At 41.9% G+C, this 20,520-nt stretch overlaps 1 protein-coding gene across 1 annotated transcript in view; it reads right to left on the bottom strand.

The window, feature by feature from the left end:
• The window catches only part of LOC138762345 (kinesin-like protein KIF13B), a 212,459-nt gene that overhangs the window by 21,772 nt on the left and 170,167 nt on the right, over window positions 1-20,520 (bottom strand). Inside the window, exons 32-37 of the mRNA XM_069936114.1 lie at window positions 17,677-17,853; window positions 11,143-11,235; window positions 9,614-9,766; window positions 5,808-5,885; window positions 3,525-3,578; window positions 1,895-2,012 (exon numbers count right to left, since the gene is read on the bottom strand). Coding sequence (XP_069792215.1) covers window positions 1,895-2,012; window positions 3,525-3,578; window positions 5,808-5,885; window positions 9,614-9,766; window positions 11,143-11,235; window positions 17,677-17,853 — 673 coding nt within the window. The remainder of the gene's footprint in view (window positions 1-1,894; window positions 2,013-3,524; window positions 3,579-5,807; window positions 5,886-9,613; window positions 9,767-11,142; window positions 11,236-17,676; window positions 17,854-20,520) is intronic.

Genomic DNA, 20,520 nt, shown 5'->3' with positions numbered 1-20,520 from the left:
TATCTTGGTATATATAGTGAAAATATGGCAGGAAATTAATGAATGTATCGGGAGGAAAATAAAAGTGGGTATTTCGCTAAGAGCTCCATTATGTAACATTGTATTGTTACCTATGAATATGGGTAACAGAATTCTTAACGTATGGTTACAAAAAGGTATACGCTGTATGGCGGACTGTTATAAAGATGGTGTTTTGATGTCATTTGAACATTTCTATATTTTCTTCAACTGAGAGCTTTCCTGAGGGAACGATGGGGATCGGCATTGACTCCTCTGGGAGTTAGTGAAATGGAACAAACGCTTTGGATGGGTAATATACCCGAATTTATTACCAGAATGTATTTTGCTCTTCAGTTAGAAAGTGTTAAACTTGGTCTGCAGAGATCAAAGGAAAGGTGGGAGACTGACTTAGGTGTGACAATATCAGAACAATCCTGATTTGAATGGTATAACTTCAACTATTAATGCGAGATATGGGTTGGTTCAATATAAGTTTTTAACATCAGCTGTACCTCACGCCACAAAAGTTGCACATATCTAAGCCAGTAATATCAGAATTATGTTTCACCTGTGAAATAGAAGAAGGAACATTCCTTCATTCTGTGTGAAGGTTAGATCTTTTTAGCAAGAAATTTCTGAAGTATTAACAAGAATTACAAGGGCGACCTTTCCAGATCCGGAACTTTATTTGTTAGGCAACCTTATAGACATAAGTAATGACCTTACAGAGTTTCAAATTTTATTTGTTAAAATTGCACTAGCAGTGGCCAAAAATGTATTGCAATCACATGGAAATTTGACTCTCCAATTACCTTGGTGAGGTGGATTGCAGAGAAGGATAGTTGTATACCAATCGAAAAAAAAAACCATATAATTTAAGGAACAAATATGATATATTTCTTAAAATATGGTGACATATTTGAACTATGTTGGAGCCCAACTTTAATAATGCTGCTAAATTCAAAAGTGAGCTTTCCTTGAATCGTGAGGTTAATTTAAACTGTGAACTCACAGTTTGGCGGGCAGCAACCTTCTTTGAAGAAGACCGCAGAGCCCACCTCACTGACAAAAGGCAAAGGAGGAAAAACCCAACACCCAACCCCAACCCACCAATTTTCCCTTGCAACCTCTGCAACCGTGCCTGCCTGTCCCGCATCGGACTTGTCAGCCACAAACGAGCCTGCAGCTGACGTGGACATTTACCCCCTCCATAAATCTTCGTCCGCGAAGCCAAGCCAAAGAAGAGAAAGAGAGAACTTGGATGGTGTACGAAGTTTTTTAATGGGGGGGGGGTAGAATTAGGGTTTTTGTATGTGTGTTTTTTTTCTTTTGCTTCATACAAATTTCTTTATACATACTTTTAATGAAATGTTATAACTGTTTATTTTTTAAGGAAAAATTAAAAAATAAATATTTAAAAATTAAAAGGAACAAAATTCCTTAAAGGAGGTCAATTATTGGTGTTTTATTAAAGAGGGTGAGATAATGCAAGGAAATGTTTGAAATAATCAATGGAGAGTTAATGTTTCAAGCTAATGAATTTTTGTCAGAATTTTTATTATTCTCTCACCTCAGATACTCTCTGGCCTACTAATTATTTCCAATATTTGTAAATGTTATGTCTTTTGAAAGGGTAAAGTACTAGAGTTAGAAACCACTTCTCTAAGTGGAAGTACCTTCCTCAGCTTGAGTAGATGTTTGATAAGAAAAATGGGTCTTAACTAATCTTTTCTTTTGGAGTGCAAGTTTAATTTTTTTTAAAAGGGCCATCTACCTTTTGAAACAGTAACACAGTTGAGACTCCACCAGCTTCAAAACCTGATGATTCAGATTTTTCAGCTTGACTGAAGTTTCTCCACATTTGTGCCAAATCTCACCTTGGTACAGTTCTCACCTGCATCTTGTGACTGGGGTGGCAATGAATGGCGGGACACCGGGGAACAGTGCGAGGGTGTCCTTTTGTTTGACTGCAGTGAAGCCGTGGATATGTCCTGGTGACTTTCCCACCGACTCTGTCAGGGAAAAATACAGAGAGATTCATCCACTGTTTTAACTTGAGCTCTGGCTGCCTGCTTTAAAACGGCATAAGTAAGTTACAGATGATAAACTAACTTTTAAAGAAATCTCCACCACCCCCCCCATTTTACTTCCTCATTCATTTCTTACATGAGAATATGTGGGGAAGTTCTGCACACCTCTTGGTAGTTTATTAGAAAGGAACTGCAGTAGCTTAGGCTCTTGAAGTTTTTGCCTCAAGTTTGGTCCAAATATTCAAGTAAGATGGGATTATTTTCCCTGCACTGAAGGAGGCTGAGGGTTAAACTGCAAAATTATTGGGGAGTAGATAAGGTGAATGGTTGTATGAATAAAGGATGGAGTCAGAGCCAGTGAATGTCTGCCTTTTGATTATGACAACATTCTGTGCAAGGATCAACACTGTCCACTAAGTTCTCGTGGAACTATTGGACCTTGTGAAATTGAAACAAACATGGGCGAAACACTCAAGTATCATTGAAAATTGGAGAGAACACTAATAATTTAGAGTTTAAATGACTGTAAGTTTTATTCAATATGTGGTAACCATTGCAGAATAAAGCTTGATGGACAAACATTTCTCAACATTCACTGGATGTGTGCCAAGAAATCAAGGGGCAGTCATGATAAATCTATTGTACTTGCTGGAAATAGGTGGAGGGAGCAGAAAGGAAAACATCCCAGAAACAACTTCTCCAAAATGAAGTCATATGATCAGTCATGGTCTAACTGAATGATAGTATAGGCTCAAAGGACTGAATGACCTACTTTCGTAAGAATATGAGAAGCAGGAGCAGGAGTTTGCCATCCAGCCCAGCCGAGCCTGGTCCATCATTCAGTAAGATCTGATGATGGGCTCATCTCCACTGACCTGCCTTTTTCCCCATATCCTTCAAATCCCCTACTAAGTAAAAAAATCTATCAAATGTTGTATTTACTGAGGTAGCCTCCACTGCTTTAATGGGGAGCGAATTCCACAAATTTACCACTCTCTGGGAAAAGTAGTTTCTCCTCATCTCCAACCTAAATCTAATCTTGAGGCTGAGACCCTAGTTCTCATCTCACCTACCAGTGAAAACAATTTACTTACCTCAATCTTATCAATGCCTTTCATAATTTTGTACGTTTATATAAGATCCCTCTCATCCTTCGGAATTCCAGCAAGTACAACCCCAGATGGCTCAATCTCACCTCAGTGGTTAACCCCCCCAATCTCCGGAATCAACCTGGTAAACCTCCTTTTCTATGATTTCTTATCAATTTATGCATTTTAAAAATCCACAGTATCTGCAAGATTACTTAACAGTATTGACTGCTGGAGCAGGCTCTAAAGCTACTCCTGATCCCGTTTACGGTCTTGGACTGAATTTATTTCACCAGGTTTGTACCATGCTGAGTTAATCACCTAAATTTGACTTTGTTAAAGGAAGTTATTGACTGGTGCAGATCAACATATCTTCTCTTTATAGCAGAGCTTGAAAGTGGTTTACCTTATGGCGTTCAAGGCTGGATCTCGCATAGAGGTCATGACGGCTCCCAGATAACTTTAAAGAAAAAGGTTCAGGGAGAGGCACATGTTACATGAATTTTAACTATTCTGGCAATTGGATAGGTCCAATGATCAAAATTTTCATTCCACAACCATCTAGAAAGTCTGGGATCTCTTTCTGTGCAGTGGAAGGAGGCTGAGGGTCAGGCTATAACGCTATGAGGGGTGCAGATAAGGTGAATAGTCCTTTTTCCAGGATAGGAGAATCTGAAGCTGGAGGGAAAAGGCAAACGGTGAAATACTGAAAGAGGATCTAAGAGGCAGGTTTTTCCCCCACACTTAAGATACACGAATAAGCTGCCAGAGAAAGTGGTACAGGCAAGAACAATCATAATGGTTATAAGACATTTGGACATGTATCTGGTCAGGACATGCTTATACAGAAAATGGGCCACACACAGGCATCTTGGTCTGCATGGATGTGTTGCATGAAAGGTTTGTTCCCATGCTATGTAACTATAAATCTAATTTTGGACAGTCTCCATGAAAATTCAAGTTTGAAAGTCTATTTTACAGTAGAACGGAGATAAGTGCACAACAAAATCCTTCCCAATGTAATCAACAGATGTTGAATTGAGTTCATACAATTTTTTCCCCCCTCAATTTGTTCTTGGAATGTGGGCATCACTGGGAAGGCCAATAGCGCTGAAGGTGGCCCTCCATTCACACACAACGAAACGGTACATCATGCACTCAGGTGAAGGAATGGCGATATATTGATACGCCATGGTGAGCATTGATCCAACTGGAAGTGGATTTTTCAGGAGGTGCTGGTACTGCCCCAATCTCCCTGCATCTCTTTGCTCAAGATAGAAATTGTGAATTTGGAAGGTATGATGAAAGAAGCCTGAGCAAATGATGTGCAATGCATTATTGAAGGGTTGGCTTTCACAGTCTTTTCTCACCCTGACGTTTGTGCTGTGGTAGAGTTCTTGAGGAATTAGAATAATGGCAAATTAAATTGATGAACAAAAAGACAATTTTAATTTTAGAAATGATTAGTTCAATGTTAAGTACATATAATAAAATGTTTTCTATTTGATAAATATTGTTTTCTTAACTTCTGATCATTTTAGCACATTGTGTCAGGTTTGACAGCCAGCTCAGGCCGGGTCCCAGTTTTGTTCTGATCAGCTTTGTAGGCACGCCAGCACTGATGTCACTGTTGCCAGAAAATAAGGGCCAAATTTTGTTAACATACATCTTTAATAAGCAATTTGCTTCTCCATTATGTTTCATAGTTGGGATCACTTGACAGCCACGATGAGGAGAAAATAATGGAATAAATTACACATGCTGTACAACTCTCTTGACAATTTTATTATCAATTAATAAATGGGTCAACACAAAGATGAGAAATTGTGATATTATTGTACTTTAAAGTATGCTGAACTGTTCCTGACAATCCTCCCAGTTCAGTGTCAGTGAATCAAAATTGATATTTACAAATATTGTGGCAAGATGTTTTACTCAAACTGGCACAAAAAAAAACACCAAATTTGTTTAAATACCACAAAAGATTCGGAGAATGTTAGAGCAAAATAAAGGTGACCTACAACAGCTCTCTGAGAGTTCTGTCCATTCAATTCTTTGCATCTTTATCTACAGTACTTGTGACAAATAATTTCTTAGCAACTTGCCTTTGGAGACCTATTAGGAATTCTGGTTCCTCTACGATTCCTAGGTAGGCTTCCTCGTCCTAGCACCATGCAAAGGGGCGGTGGGGGGGAAACCTTTTGCCTTTCCCTTAAATTTTGAGGGAAATTGTTCTGCATTCACCCTCCAGCACTGCTTCAGGCAACACTCATAGTTTTAAGAACAAATCACTTCTAGAGCCTCCACTCTTTCGGAGATAGCTACAAATATGCGACCTTTAGCTGCCATCATATTGAGGAACAGAAAATGATGATGCCCTTCTCAATATTTAGATTAGTGAGTCACTTTATAGAATCACCTAAAACACACAAGATGCACATCTTTTGCTCTGGATCTGCACCATTGGAACAGATACACCTCCTAATCTTTAAGTCTTATGAAATGAAGTTCAGGACAGTAGTAACAGATAAGATAAATTGCCTTCAGAGCGACCTTGACTTAGTACATTAATGGTGTTAATCCTGCAGTTGTCATAGACACACTGAAGAACAAAGTCTCAGCAACATACTGAAACACCTTCACGGGGGGGGGGGGGGGGGGGGGCAGAGGAAAAATAACAAGATCATACCCGGTTGACGTTGGGAGAACTGATGCATCTTCTGGTCAATTTACGCTTTGCATTTAATTGTTCTTTTACTGCAACCTCCTGTTCACAAACATTACAGAAAAGCAACAGAGCACAGGATCAGGACAAGGACATATATGGATAAAGACAACATGGATAAATCTGCAGTTGAACGTTGCAAAATTAATAGTTCATCACAAAAGCAAACAGCTGGCTTTTCAATATTCTGATTTGTTTTTCTAATTTTCCTCCTCCTCTCTGGTGTCAGAATCACCAAATAGTTACAGTACAGGAAGTAGCCATTTGGCCCATCAAGTCCACACCTGCCCTATGCAAGAACCATGCTTTCTACAAAATGCTGCTATCCCATTCCTTTCAGGTCTTTTCTGAATGCACCAATAAATCTCCCTCCATTCCTGCTCAAGACACTGCATTCCGAATCTTTCAATGTTTAGAAGAAATCTCCCATGTTACATTTGTTCTTCTAGCAGCAATTCTGGTATTTTTCAACAGGCACAGACAACTGTCTATGTCCACTTGTCTGGCACCTGCCAATCATATGCCCCTGACTGTCACCCCTTCCTGGCTAACCCCTCCCATCCTGTTGTCACGAGACTGGCTATATCCCCACTGCACAGTTGAGATGAAGGGTTCCAGCCCTAAGTATTGAGCATTCTTTTTCTCCCTCTGATGCTCCTCGCCCCACTGAATTCTTCCAGCAGATTGTTTCCCTGAATTTCACCATTCTGCAGTCTTTTTTGTAAGTCCCTTCTGGTATTTTTGTGGTGTTGGCAAAAGTAGATCCCTCTTCCTCCCTTTTCCAGCCTTGCCAATAGGTCATATTTAGAGTAACTTGCAAAAGGCTGAGCTGATATACAAAACCAGAATGCTGACAGACAAATATCAACAAGTAGGTGGATGGTTCAGACAATGACACCAATACAACAGAAGTCAGTGATCTTAGGGAGAGAATTGGGGATTTGGTGAACATTTTAACATTCTAAAATTTGACAAATATTAACCTGAGACTTGATAGACAGACAAATTAGCAACTTCCTTTAAATAATAATATTTTGTTGAAACAGCGATTGATGCCAAATGAAAAATACACAAGAACAATTGCAGAAAATAATAAGATTATACATGCCTGCAAAAATAGTCAGATTTATTGTCAGAGTACATACGTCTACATGCAAACATCTTTACATCCGATGGACTCTGCGGATCCTGCCGAGTTCCTCTACTACAATCACGGCATCTTCTTCACATATTCCAATTTTTTTTTAATGGGCAACTATACTGATGGGCAATAAGGGTCACATCCAAATAAATCTGTGATCATCTGGAACTGATGACACAGATGAAACACAAATTTCAGTAATTATTGGCTCATCAAGAGTAGTTTTCACATCTCTAGTGAAACTCTTCATGCTGTCCTTCCATCTGTGCCTGGGCCAAAACTCAAAGATCTTTCTTCAGTTGCTTCCATTCTGTTTTAGACTTTGAGGGAGCTGATGAAGGAGCTTTTGGCTTCAACACCGATAGCACAGGAGGTGTGCAAGCTGGGCAACACAGTACATTCCTGCTACCATTTCTGATGGGCTACTGATGGAGAGAATCAATATTCTCAGTACCATATTTCATTCTAATTCTTCACTCCAAACAGTCGTGAAGTCAAAATGTCGTAATTCACCAATGCCACAGTAGAGTCACTTAGAGGTAGACACAAAAGTCTCCAGACACCATTATTGTAGTAAAAACACAAAAGGGCTCCGCAGGTCTCACAGCATTCATAAAGATATACTGTATATGCAATTTTTTGAGGCTTGAGCTTTTCTTCCACGTATAAGCAAAAAAGCAGCCAGGCACCTGAATATAATGGCTTGGGGTGGAGGGAAGAGAGGACAGGAGGAGCACCACAGGCCCACAGGCAAAAGGCCATAATGGACATGTATAGGAGGACTTGTGAGAAAAGGTGGGAAATTGATGGGGGGTGCGTGGCTCTGTATATGCAGAGCTGGAGGAAAGGAGACAGAGGGAAAGGGGAGAGACCAGAGGGTGGAGGCAGCTAATGGAAACCAGAGAACTTTATGTTAATGCCATCCACTTGGAGGGTACCCAGACAGTATATGAGGCATTGTTCCTCCAATTTGCGGGTGGTCTGTCTGGCAATGCTCAAAACCATGAACAGACATGTCGGCATGGGAATGGGGAGGGAATTGAAATGGGGTGCCCTGGGAGATCCACGCTTTGCAACAGGCAGAGCGAAGATGTTCAACCTAGCGATCCCTCAGTCTCTCCGATGTAGAGGAGGCCACAATAGCTCCGGATATAGTAGGTGACCCCTGCAGATTTAAAGTGTTGCATCACTTGGAAGACATGTTTGGGGCCTCGAATGATGGTGAGTAGGTCTTTTTACATAGAAAACCTATTTAATTGGCATGTGAACGACCCACCTTTAAAGGAAGTTTGGGTCATTCACACTGAACCGAAATTCCAGGTCCGTGCAACCCTTTACAGAAACAAGCCAGCATCCTGGAGCAAAAGGAGGCAGGACCTGTAGCATTACAGCGACAGCTTCGTGTGTGAACCCTTTTAGACAGAAGCCTTTGAGAAACACATCGACCTTAGCAGTATCGGACATGGGTTGAAAGTGACCTCCCCCATCCTACCTTCATTGCGTTTAACAGGTAGGTGAAGTGGTTAAAAGGCAGTTAATTCCTGTCTTTTAACGGATTTGTAAAAGAGGCTATGGGGACACCATACTAGATTCATTCTATTTTGTCTTCCAATGTGTCACTCCTTAAGGTGGTGTACCTACTCTCATGTCCCTTGAGCAGGCGATTTCCTGGCAGACTCAGTCTATGTTAAAGGTTTGACAGCAAAACAACATTCAGGTCCTGTCACTGACAAAACAAACCATGATTTTATCGGCATTCCCCAAGATTTCCACCATTCTTTTAATTGGTAACTGGCCAGAGAAGTCAGCTGAGCACCTTGTTTTAACCCCTTTCCCAAATCTGGCTGTTCTAGACAGAGCGGAGTGAAAAAGAAATGCTGGAAATGGAAGATCAGCATTACCTCCTTCAGCAGCAAGAACAAAACTGGGTGTTGGTGGAGAGTGTGAAGTCAAGCAGCCCAGTGACATTATTGATCAGCTTTGATTATATGCTAGGGCAGCGACCACTAATATGAGGGCCCCAGTACATTCAGACTTGGTGGGATTCAACCAAACTGTAAACACTGATTTAACTTCATAGACCAACAAATAACTATTCCTCATTCTCAATCACTGGAGTTCATTAATGTGCGAAACAGAATGAGTGAAACAAGCCCACATTGCTCTGGTTAGAATTGTTTGGTCTCGGATGAAACAATATTTCTTTGATTCTTTCAGGAATATAGTGGTCCAGTACCAATGGTTAACCTTGCAAACAATCATCTGACATGGTTACATTCGTCACAACTGGTGGTTAAACTCAGTAATAATACATTTATTGTTGCAATCCTTGTCAAGATTGCAGAAAATTCATATTCATAAAAAATTAAATGTTTAAAAATGTATGTTGAAATTACCAAAAACAATCAAGACCAATGAAAATATAATTCATTTACAACTAGATCATTGTTTTCTATCAGTACAGGCAATTGTAAATAAATGTAATCCATTTAATGCTCAATCTGGATGAACTGTCACCTTGCTGGTACACAATCATAGAAATACAAAAGCACCAAAGATGTCCGTAAGTTTCTAAAGGAGTAACAGAAAATCAGCTGATTGTGTTTCAGCCCTATTTCGTAATAGTCACCTGACGTAGGCGATCCAGCGTCAGGATGTTCTCCACTGCCAGCACGCTGCGGAGGTATTTCTCAATGTACGCTTCCTTCTCAGTGGACTCCGCATTTTCCAGCTCCGCTGCCATCCGTGCTAGCATTTCACGGTCTTCAGATGCCTGAGCATCCTGAGAAATGAAAGGAGGGAAGTTTAGGGGAGGCGAAAATTCATCTCAGAAACAGTGTGTTCACTTTTCACATTATCAGCCGTTGAGTTGGAGGTAAGGTAATACAATATTCTTAATTGCTAGCTTCTGAAAGTGCCCTGTAGCAGCAGGTGGCCTGCCCCCACACGGCAGAGGTACGGATCAGAATCTGCACGTGGGTAACGCAGGTGCATGTGTGAACTTTACTGTTAAAGTTGTTTCAGCTCAGTACAGGCCCTTCAGCCCACAAATTTATGCCAATCTATGTAAACCGATTCCATATTTATCTAATCTTTCCCTCTCATGTCCCTTGATCTTAGTCCCAACATTTCATGATTTAACTTCAACTGCTTTCTGAAGTAGCAGGCTCCACAGGTTCACAGCTCTATCAAAGAAATTTCTCATCATCTCAGTCTCAGATTATCCCTTATGCTGAGATCATGACGTCTAGTTCTGGACTCCCTAACTGTGCTGCCAAAGCAATTCTGGAGAGACTTTAATGTAAAAAGAGGCATTAGTTGCAAATTCCTACAATTTACAGAGCTATTTTACTTTCATTGAGAAGGTTAGTTTAAATATGATGCCCCCCAACTTGTCAAAGCAACCTGGATCACGTGCAAGGTTCATTTCAGTGCCGAGAAAACATCATGTTATTCATCTGCAAGCCTCGTAAACTTGCCACAATAGCCTTTTTTATTGTGTATCTTGATTTGATATTTATTACAGTTTACCTTTTAATAGGAGTGCAGAAAGAAACTTTATTCATTGTGCCCCTGCCAGTCTCAACAGTCCAATCCAATTCATCCCACATTCCCTTACTTTCCCCCATCCCAAAATAGCCCTGCAATTTTTTCAATATTATCTGCCTGTCCCGCATCGGACTTGTCAGCCACAAACGAGCCTGCAGCTGACGTGGACTTTTTACCCCCTCCATAAATCTTCGTCCGCGAAGCCAAGCCAAAGAAAGAAATATCCCTGTCCTTTATAAAGCTAGCATTAAAACCACTTCCACCATCCTTTAACAGAGTACATTCCAGATACTCCCAAAAGATGCCCTCATCTTTTTCTTTGTTCTTTTGATCATTTCTTCTGTTTATTTTGATCAGTGGCCTGGATGTCTTTCCATTTACAGTACACTTATTGAAACCTCTTGAATTTCCAATTTGATTTCCACACTGCCCAAGAGTAAATGATTACAGGTTTTAGGAGATATGCAGGCAGTATAACACTTGCAATAAATCAGCTTTTCGTAAGAAGCTTTTTCGATGTTTACCATATACACAAACTGATGTGTGCATGTACAGACAGCATTTAAAAAGTTCAGAAAATATCATCTGAAACACACAATGTGTAAATACCTCTGGAATATTGGAGACAATCTCAAAGGTCACGCCACATTCATTCAGTGTACTTCTGTGGGACATTCTTCTTAAGAGATTTTGTGCAAAACCCTGGAATTAAATTTCTTAATGTCAATGTAATGTCACTATCTTCCACACAAGGACAGCAGATCAAGGATAAGGGGCAAACAAAGCCAACAAGACATTCTTGAGCTAGATGTGCGTTAGGTTCAATGAGAATCCAACAGTATATTTGAAACTCTAAGTGAAGCGAGTAAAAGAAAATCGACTGAGTTAGTTACTGTTGGCCTGATGTGGAGGTCTGCACACTTTTCCTGTATCCCAGTTTTCAGTGTTTTTTTCCAGTTCTCAGAGCTCAGGCATTGGGAACCTGAAGTCTCCAAGGGGAGATCTTGATGTTTAAACACCAAGAACTGCACAAACTTCTGGCAGAGAACTCCACAGGATCCTAACACTATTTTACAGCCTGTGACAGTATTGGTTAAAATTTTTGTATCACATCATTCAGAAACAAATTCAATTGTCCTTTCTTGAATATTTTTCCTTTCTCTGACCGATTCCAAAAATCCCAATGACCAAGCCCCACTGTTGCGTTCACAGGCACTGGTTCCAGATCCTTATCCTTGTGTGTCGGATTGATGATTGACTTCACTCAACAGATTCTTGCATTAAAACCCCAACAGTAGGGAGAGGAGAGGAGAGGAGAGGAGAGGAGAGGAGAGGAGAGGAGAGGAGAGAGGAGAAGGACAGAAAAGAAAAGAGTCCGGGGCAGGTAAGAAAACTTTTTTAAAAGTCTCTTACCAGGGTCTGCGGGGAGGAGTCGGCGTCGGAGGCGGCCATTGGTCGAGCGAGCGTACAGGAGAGTGTGACGGGAAGGTAAGGTCTTTTTAAAGACTCTTACTGGGGACAGAGCCTAGCAGTAGGGAGGAGAGGAGAGGAGAGGAGAGGAGAGGAGAGGAGAGGAGAGGAGAGGAGAGGAGAGGAGAGGAGAGGAGAGGAGAGGAGAGGAGAAGGACAGAAAAGAAGAGTCCGGGGCAGGTAAGAAAACTTTTTTAAAAGTCTCTTACCAGGGTCTGCGGGGAGGAGTCGGCGTCGGAGGCGGCCATTGGTCGAGCGAGCGTACAGGAGAGTGTGACGGGAAGGTAAGGTCTTTTTAAAGACTCTTACTGGGGACAGAGCCTAGCAGTAGGGAGAGGAGAGGAGAGGAGAGGAGAGAAAAGGAGAGAGGAGAAGGACAGAAAAGAAAAGAGTCCTGGGCAGGTAAGAAAACTTTTTTAAAAGTCTCTTATCAGGGTCTGCGGGGAGGAGTCGGCGTCGGAGGCGGCCATTGGTCGAGCGAGTGTACAGGAGAGTGTGTAGGGGTTAATTGGTAAAAGGCCAATAAATAAGAGGGACAGCGAGCGAGTGGCCCAGCGAGTGAGTCGCCCAGTGAAGGAGTGGGACTTCCAGGCTTTGGCTCATCAGGCTCAGTGAAGGAGTGGGATTTCCAGGCTTTGGCTCATCAGGCTGCGGAGAAAGCTAAGATAGTCTTTATTACTACTTCATTGGGGTAAGGGATGAGTGTTAAGGCTGTGTGTTGTCGGGAGTGCCGGATGTGGGAGGTCCTGGAGTCTTCCAGACTCCCGGATGTCCATATCTGCACTAGGTGTGTCGAGCTGCAGATTGTCAGGGACCGTGTTAGGGAACTAGAGCTGCAGCTCGATGACCTCAGGCTGGTTAGGGAAACAGAGGTAGTCATAGACAGGAGTTACAGCCAGGTGGTCACGCCAGGGCCACGGGAGGATGAAAGGTGGGTAACTGTTAGGAGAGGGACAAAAGAACGTAAGGTGCCAGAGACAAGCCCTGTGAATGTAACCCTCAGCAATAAGTACGCCTCTTTGAGCACTGTTGAGGGGGACATCAAGGTTGGGGGGAGTGACAGTGGCTGTGCCTCCGGCACGATGTCGGCCCCTGTAGCTCAGAAAGGGAGGGAAAGGAAGAGGAGGGCAATTGTGGTAGGAGACTCCATAGTTAAGAGGACGGATAGGGGATTCTGCGGACGCAGCAAGGAGAACCGGATGGTGGTTTGCCTCCCTGGTGCCAGGGTCCGAGATGTTGCTGCTCGTGTCCCGGATATCCTAAAGTGGGAGGGACAGGAGCCAGAGGTCGTGGTACATGTAGGTACCAATGACATAGGGAGAATTAGAGAAGAGGTCCTAAAAAGTGAGTACAGGCAGTTAGGTAGGGAGTTAAAAAGAAGGACCGCAAAGGGGGTAATCTCTGGATTACTCCCTGTGCCACGTGACAGTGTGAATAGAAATAGAATGAGGTGGAGGATTAAACACGTGGCTGAAGGGGTGGAGTAAGGGGCAGGGTTTTAAGTTTCTGGATAACTGGGACCTTTTTTGGGGGAGATGTGACCTGTACAGTAAGGACGGGTTACACTTAAATCCCAGGGGGACCAGAATCCTGGCAGAGGTATTTGCTAGGGCTACTCAGGATCCTTTAAACTAGAATGGTTGGGGGGAGGGAACAAAATAGTACAGAGCAGTAAGGAGAAGGTTAGAATGCAAACAAAGAAAGTTTGTAGTAAGTATTTGAATATGGATGGGCAGGTGATAGAGAAGGGAAATGCTCTGGAAGAAGATGAAGGGCAATTGGCAGGAAAAGTAAATAATGTTGTTATTAAAGATGAGGGAAAACAGGGATTAAAAATTGGGAAATCTCTGAAATTCATATATTTTAATGCCAGGAGTATTGTAAAAAAGGTGGATGAGCTGAAGGTGTGGATTGATACTTGGAAGTATGATGTGGTAGCGATTAGTGAGACATGGTTGCAGGAGGGATGTGATTGGCAACTGAATATCCCTGGGTTTCGTTGTTTTAGCTGTGATAGAGTCGGAGGGGCAAGAGGAGGTGGGGTTGCATTGCTTGTTAGGGAAAATATTACAGCAGTGCCTAGGAAGGATAGATTAGAGGGCACATCCACGGAGGCTATTTGGGTGGAACTGAGGAGTAGGAAAGGAGAGGTTACACTTGTAGGGGTGTATTATAGACCACCCGGAGAGGACCGAGATCTAGAGGAGCAAATCTGTAGGGAGATAGTAGATATTTGTGATAAGCACAGGGTTGTGATTATGGGAGATTTTAATTTTCCACATATAGATTGGGAAACACATTCTGTGAAAGGACTGGATGGGTTAGAGTTTGTGAAATGTGTGCAAGATAGTTTTTTACAACAATATGTAGAGGTGCCAACCAGAGAAGGAGCAGTGTTAGATCTACTGTTGGCAAATGGGATGGGTCAAGTGACGGAGGTTAGTGTTGGCGAGCACTTCGGGTCCAGTGATCATAATGCCATCAGCTTCAATGTCATTATGGAAAGAGAGAAATCAGGGCCAAGGGTTGAGGTTTTTGATTGGGGAAAAGCTAGATTTGAGGAGATGCGAAAGGACTTGCAGGGTGTGAATTGGGACAATTTGTTTTATGGGCAGGATGTAGTAGAGAGATGGAAGTCTTTTAAAGATCAGATTTTGAGAGTGCAAAAGCTTTATGTTCCTGTTAGGTTAAAAGGAGGGGCAAAAGGTTTGAGAGAGCCGTGGTTTTCAAGGAATATTGGAAACTTGGTTCGAAGAAAAAGGGAGGTGTACATTAGATATAAGAAGCATGGAGTTAAGGAGATGTTTGAAAGATACATTGAATGTAAGAGGAATCTTAAGAGAGGAATTAGGAATGCTAAAAGAAGGTACGAGAAAACTATGGCAAGCAGGGTTAAAACTAATCCAAAAGGGTTCTACAAATATGTTAATGGTAAGAGGAAAGCTAGAAACAAAATTGGTCCCTTAGAAAATCAGAGCGGAAAACTGTGTGTGGAGCCTAGAGAAATGGGGGAGATATTGAACAGTTTCTTTTCTTCGGTATTCACTAAGGAGAAGGATATTGGGAGATGTGAGATAAAAAAAGCAAATTGGGTAAATATGGGGAATATAGAGATTACAAAAGGTGTAGTTTTAAGGCTTTTGAAGAATATAAAGGTGGATAAGTCTCTGGGACCAGACGGGATCTTCCCCAGGACATTGAGAGAAGTGAAGGAGGAAATATCAGAGGCTCTGGCGGTAATTTTCCAAATGTCATTAGATATGGGGATAGTGCCGGAGGATTGGCGCATTGCGCATGTGGTTCCGTTATTTAAAAAGGGTTCAAGGAGGAAGCCTGGCAACAATCGGCCTGTAAGTTTGACGTCTGTGGTAGGTAAATTAATGGAGAAAATTCTTAGAGATAGTACTTATAAACATCTGGATAGACAGGGTCTGATCAGGAGCACTCAACATGGATTTGTGGGAGGAAGGTCATGTTTGACCAATCTGATTGAATTTTTTGAAGAGGTGTCTAGGAATGTGGATGAGGGTTGCGCAATGGATGTTGTCTATATGGACTTCAGTAAGGCCTTCGATAAGGTACCACATGGAAGGTTAGTTAGGAAGGTGCAGTCTTTAGGTATAAATTTTAAGATAGTCAAATGGATTGAACATTGGCTGAAAGGGAGAGGCCAGAGAGTGGTAGTGGATAATTGTCTGTCAGGTTGGAGGCCGGTGACCAGTGGTGTGCCTCAAGGATCTGTATTGGGCCCATTGTTGTTCGTTATATACATTAATGATCTAGATGATGGGGTGGTGAATTGGATTAGTAAATATGCAGACGATACTAAGATAGGTGGAATAGTGGATAATGAAGAAGGTTTTCAAGGATTGCAGAGGGATTTGGGCTGCTTAGAAAAGTGGGCTGAAAAATGGCAGATGGAATTTAATGCTGATAAGTGTGAGGTGCTTCATTTTGGTAAGAAGAATCAGAATAGGACATACGTGGTAAATGGGAGAGCATTGAGGAATACAGAAGAGCAGAAAGATTTAGGAGTGACGGTACATCGTTCCCTGAAGGTAGAAACTCACGTGAATAGGGTGGTGAAGAAGGCTTTTAGTATGCTGGCCTTTATCAATCATTGCATGGAATATAGGAGTTGGGAGGTGATGTTGAGATTGTCTAAGACGTTGGTGCGGCCTCATTTGGAGTTCTGTGTGCAGTTCTGGTCGCCTAATTATAGGAAGGATATAAACAGAGTGGAGAGAGTGCAGAGAAGGTTTACCAGAATGTTACCTGGGTTTAAGCATCTAGAGTATAGGGAGAGATTGGACAGATTAGGTCTTTATTCTTTGGAGCGTAGAAGGTTGAGAGGGGATTTGATAGAAGTATTTAAGATTATGAAAGGGATAGACAAAATGGATGTGGATAGACTATTTCCGTTAAGAGGAGGAAAGATTAAAACAAGAGGACATGAGTTAAGAATTAAGGGGCAGAGGTTTAGAGGTAACATGAGGGGGAACTTCTTTACTCAGAGAGTGGTAGCTGTGTGGAATGATCTTCCGGGAGAAATAGTGGCGGCGGAGTCAATTGTATTATTTAAGAAAAGGTTGGACAGGTATATGGATGAGAAGAAGATGGAGGGTTATGGGCATTGTGCAGGGAGGTGGGACTAGAAAGGGGTGTTTGGTTCGGTGCGGACTAGAAGGGCCTAATGGCCTGTTTCCGTGCTGTAATTGTTATGTTATATTATGTTAATGTTTATCAGCATACTTTACAGCAGGTTATCAAACAGCAATGTTACTCTACCAAAAGCAATTCACACTAGGAGTGATACACAAAAGTCTGCAGTAAAAAAAGCAAAATGCAGGAGGAACTCAGCAGGTCTTGCAGCATCCACTGGAGGTAAAGATATATAACCGACATTCCAGGCCCGAGAAACTTTGAAGGACAAACTCTCAACAGATTGTGGTGCACTGTTAGCCAGAATCACACACACACAAAGATAAAGACTGGACAACAGGCTTTAATCCACAAAGACTTCCACAGAGACAGGCTGGCTGTGGCTGCAGCAACTCTGAGTGAGGCCTCGGGAGGCCGGCGCAGGCTTATATCCCAGAGGGTGATTGACCCCCGACTGGGTGGGGCTTGATCCCTTCAGGACAACTGATTGACAGCCGGCCAGGTGTTGACCTGTCCCCCTTACAGTCCTGCAGGTACAGAGGTTGCCCCCTGCAGTAGGCCGGTGGTGGACCACCGCACAGATTTATCAATTTTATTTTAAGAAGGGTTCAGGGCTGAAACGTCCATGGACACTGCAAGACGTGCTGAGTTCCTCTAAAATTCCTGTGATTTTACTACAATTCACACCAGGAAATGAACCGAGAACCAGGGAGGTCAGTCTCAAGCATGCAATTAATTGAGCAGGATCATTTTCCACTGAATCCAGAAATCAAAATGAAGTCCAATTTTATCATGAGCCCATACCACCCAATTGACCTACAAACCCTGGTGAATAGTGGGGGAAACTAAAGCCCCAAGAGAAAACCCACACAGAGACAGGGAGAACATAAAAACTCCTTACAGACAGCGTAGGACTCAAACCCCAGTCCCTATCGCTGGCACTGTAACAGCGTTGCTCTAACCGCCTCGCTAACCATCCCACCCCTGATTGGCCACCTGATTTGACTGTACCTGCCGGCTGTAGACATTTACACAGATGCGTTTGCGTAGCACCAGCTCCATATCAGCAGGATGACTTAGCTTAACCACAGTCTTCACAATGAGGAAAACCCGCTCATCAGCTGGGGTCCCTTTGCTCAGTGATACACAGTTATGGACATTGGAGTCCCACGAAGCCTCTGCCTTCACCTTGAGGAAACAAACGTCAAAGCAGAAATAAGCAGCATTTCCCACATGTGAACAAAAGTGGCGGATGCTGGAAATCCAAAATAAAACCAGAAAGTGCAGAAAACACTCAGCAGGCCACACAATTATCCATAGAAAGAGAAATGGGTAATAGAACGATAAAACATTACAGCACAGAAACAGGCCTCTTCGGCCCTTCTAGTCTGTGCCAAACCTTTTTTTTTCCTAGTCCCATTGACCTGCACCCAGCCAATCACCCCTCCATACCTCTCCCATCCAGGTACCTGTCCAAATTCTTCTTAAATGTTAAAATTGAGCCCACATTCACCACTTCAGCTGGAAGCTCGCTCCACAACCCCAGCACTCTGTGTGTGAAGGTATTTCCCCCCTCACATTCCCCCTAAACTTTTCCCCTTTCATGCTTAACCCATGTCCTCTGGTTTGTATCTCACCCACCCTCAGTGGAAAAAGCCTGTCTACATCTGTCTATCTCCCTCATAATTTTAAATACTTCCATCAAATCTCCCCTCATTCTTTTATGCTCCAGGGAATAAAGTCCTACCTAACCTGTTTAACCTTTCCCTGTAACTCCATTCCTGAAGTTCGGGCCACATTCTAGTAAAATCTTCTCTGCACTCTTTCTATCTTATTGACATCTTTCCTGTAGTTAGGTGACCAAAACTGTACACAATACTCCAAATTTGGTCTCACTAATATCTTATACAACTTTAACATAACATAACATCCCATTTTCAGTACTCCACACTTCGATTTACAACCCTATCCATCTATGATGCCACTTTTCAGGGAATCATGTACCTGTATTCCTGTGCTACCTCACTCCTCAGTGCTCTACAATTTACCGAGTATGTTCTTTCTTGGTTTGTCCTTCCAAAATGCAACCCCTCACTCTTGTCTGCATTAAATTCCATCTGCCATTTTTCAGCCCATTTCTCCAGTTGCTCCAGATCCCTCTGCAAGTTTTGAAAACCACCTTCGCTGTCCACAACACCTTCAATCTTAGTGTCATCTGCAAACTTGCTGATCCAACTTACCACATTATAATCCAGATCACTGATATAGATGACAAACAACAATGGTCCCAGCACCGATCCCTGAGGCACACCACAAGTCACAGGCCTCCAATCTGAAAAGTAATCATCCATCACTACTCGCTGGCTTCTCCCATCCAGCCACTGTTGAATCCAGTTCACTGCTTCACCAGGAATACTTCACGTCTGCACCTTCCTGACTAACCTCCCATGTGGGACCTTGTCAAAGGCCTGACTAAAGTCCATGTAGACAACATCCACAGCCTTTATTCATCAACTTTCCTGATAACCAGATACAATGTTAATCAAAAGATTTATAAAAAATATGTATATTAAACTGCAAGAAAAGGAAAATGAGGAAACAAATGGTAAAACTAAACAAAAATGGGAACAAGATTTAAATATAAAGATAAAAAAGGAAACATGGGAGAAGTTATGCTCTGGAATGATGAGAAATACAATAAATACGAGGCTGCGTATGATACAATATAATTGGTTACACAGACTATACATTACACCGCAAAAGTTAAATAAATGGGACCCAACAGTATCTGATAGATGTTTTCGATGTAAAAAAGAAAGGGGAACAACAATTCATGCAATCTGGACATGTGAGAGAGTAGAAAAATTTTGGGATGATCTCAATCAGATATTAAATAAAATAACAGAAAACAATATACCAAAGAATCCAGAGATCTTTCTCCTAAGTAACATAAAAAATAAAGAATTTGGAATTGACTTGGAAGATGCACAAAAAAGATTTGTCAAGATAGCCCTAGCCGTAGCAAAAAAATGTATTATGTCAACCTGGAAATTGGAAGATAATTTGAAAATACAACAATGGTATATAGAAATGAATAAATGTATTCCATTAGAAAAAATAACATATAGTTTAAGAAATAATATTGAAATATTCGAACAAGTATGGGAGCCTTACATTAAATACAACAGCGAAAACCTACCGGGAACAAACATTACCTAAGTTGATGGAAGGAGAAGAAAAGAAAAGAATGGACTCAGTAGAATTTCTGGTGTATTTTTGTTGAATGACAACATTGTCTAACTGAATTAATGCAACCTAGATTGTATACCTAAAATGGATGAGAGGGGGGGGGTGGGGGGGGGTGGCTTGGGAGGAGGGAGGGGGGAGGGAGAAAAAGTCACTGTAAATGTGTGGAAAAGAAAAAGTGTATATCATGGCTATTGTGATTTATGGTGTGAAAAAAAAAATAAAAAATAAAAAAAAACTTTCCTGATAACCTCCTCCAAACACTCTATAAGATTGGTTAAACATGACCTATCACCCACAAAGCCATCCTGATTATCCCTAATCAGTCCATGGCTATCCAAATAATTGTATATCCAATCTCTTAGAACGCCTTCCAATAATTACCTACTACTGATGTCAAGCTCACCCGCCTATAATTTCTAGGGTTACTTTTGGAGCCCTTTTTTAGACAATGGAACAACATGAGCTATCCTCCAATCCTCTGGCACCACATGCATGCTAAGGACATTTTAAATATTTCTGCCAGAGCCCCTGCAATTTCTACACTAATCTCCCTCAAGGACTGAGGGAATTTTATCAGGCCCTGGGAATTTATCCACCCTTTTTCGC

This window comes from Narcine bancroftii, chromosome 4 (assembly GCF_036971445.1).
Source record: "Narcine bancroftii isolate sNarBan1 chromosome 4, sNarBan1.hap1, whole genome shotgun sequence".
NCBI classification, from domain to species: Eukaryota; Metazoa; Chordata; class Chondrichthyes; order Torpediniformes; family Narcinidae; genus Narcine; species Narcine bancroftii.
This window is presented reverse-complemented; position numbering and strand designations above follow the sequence as displayed.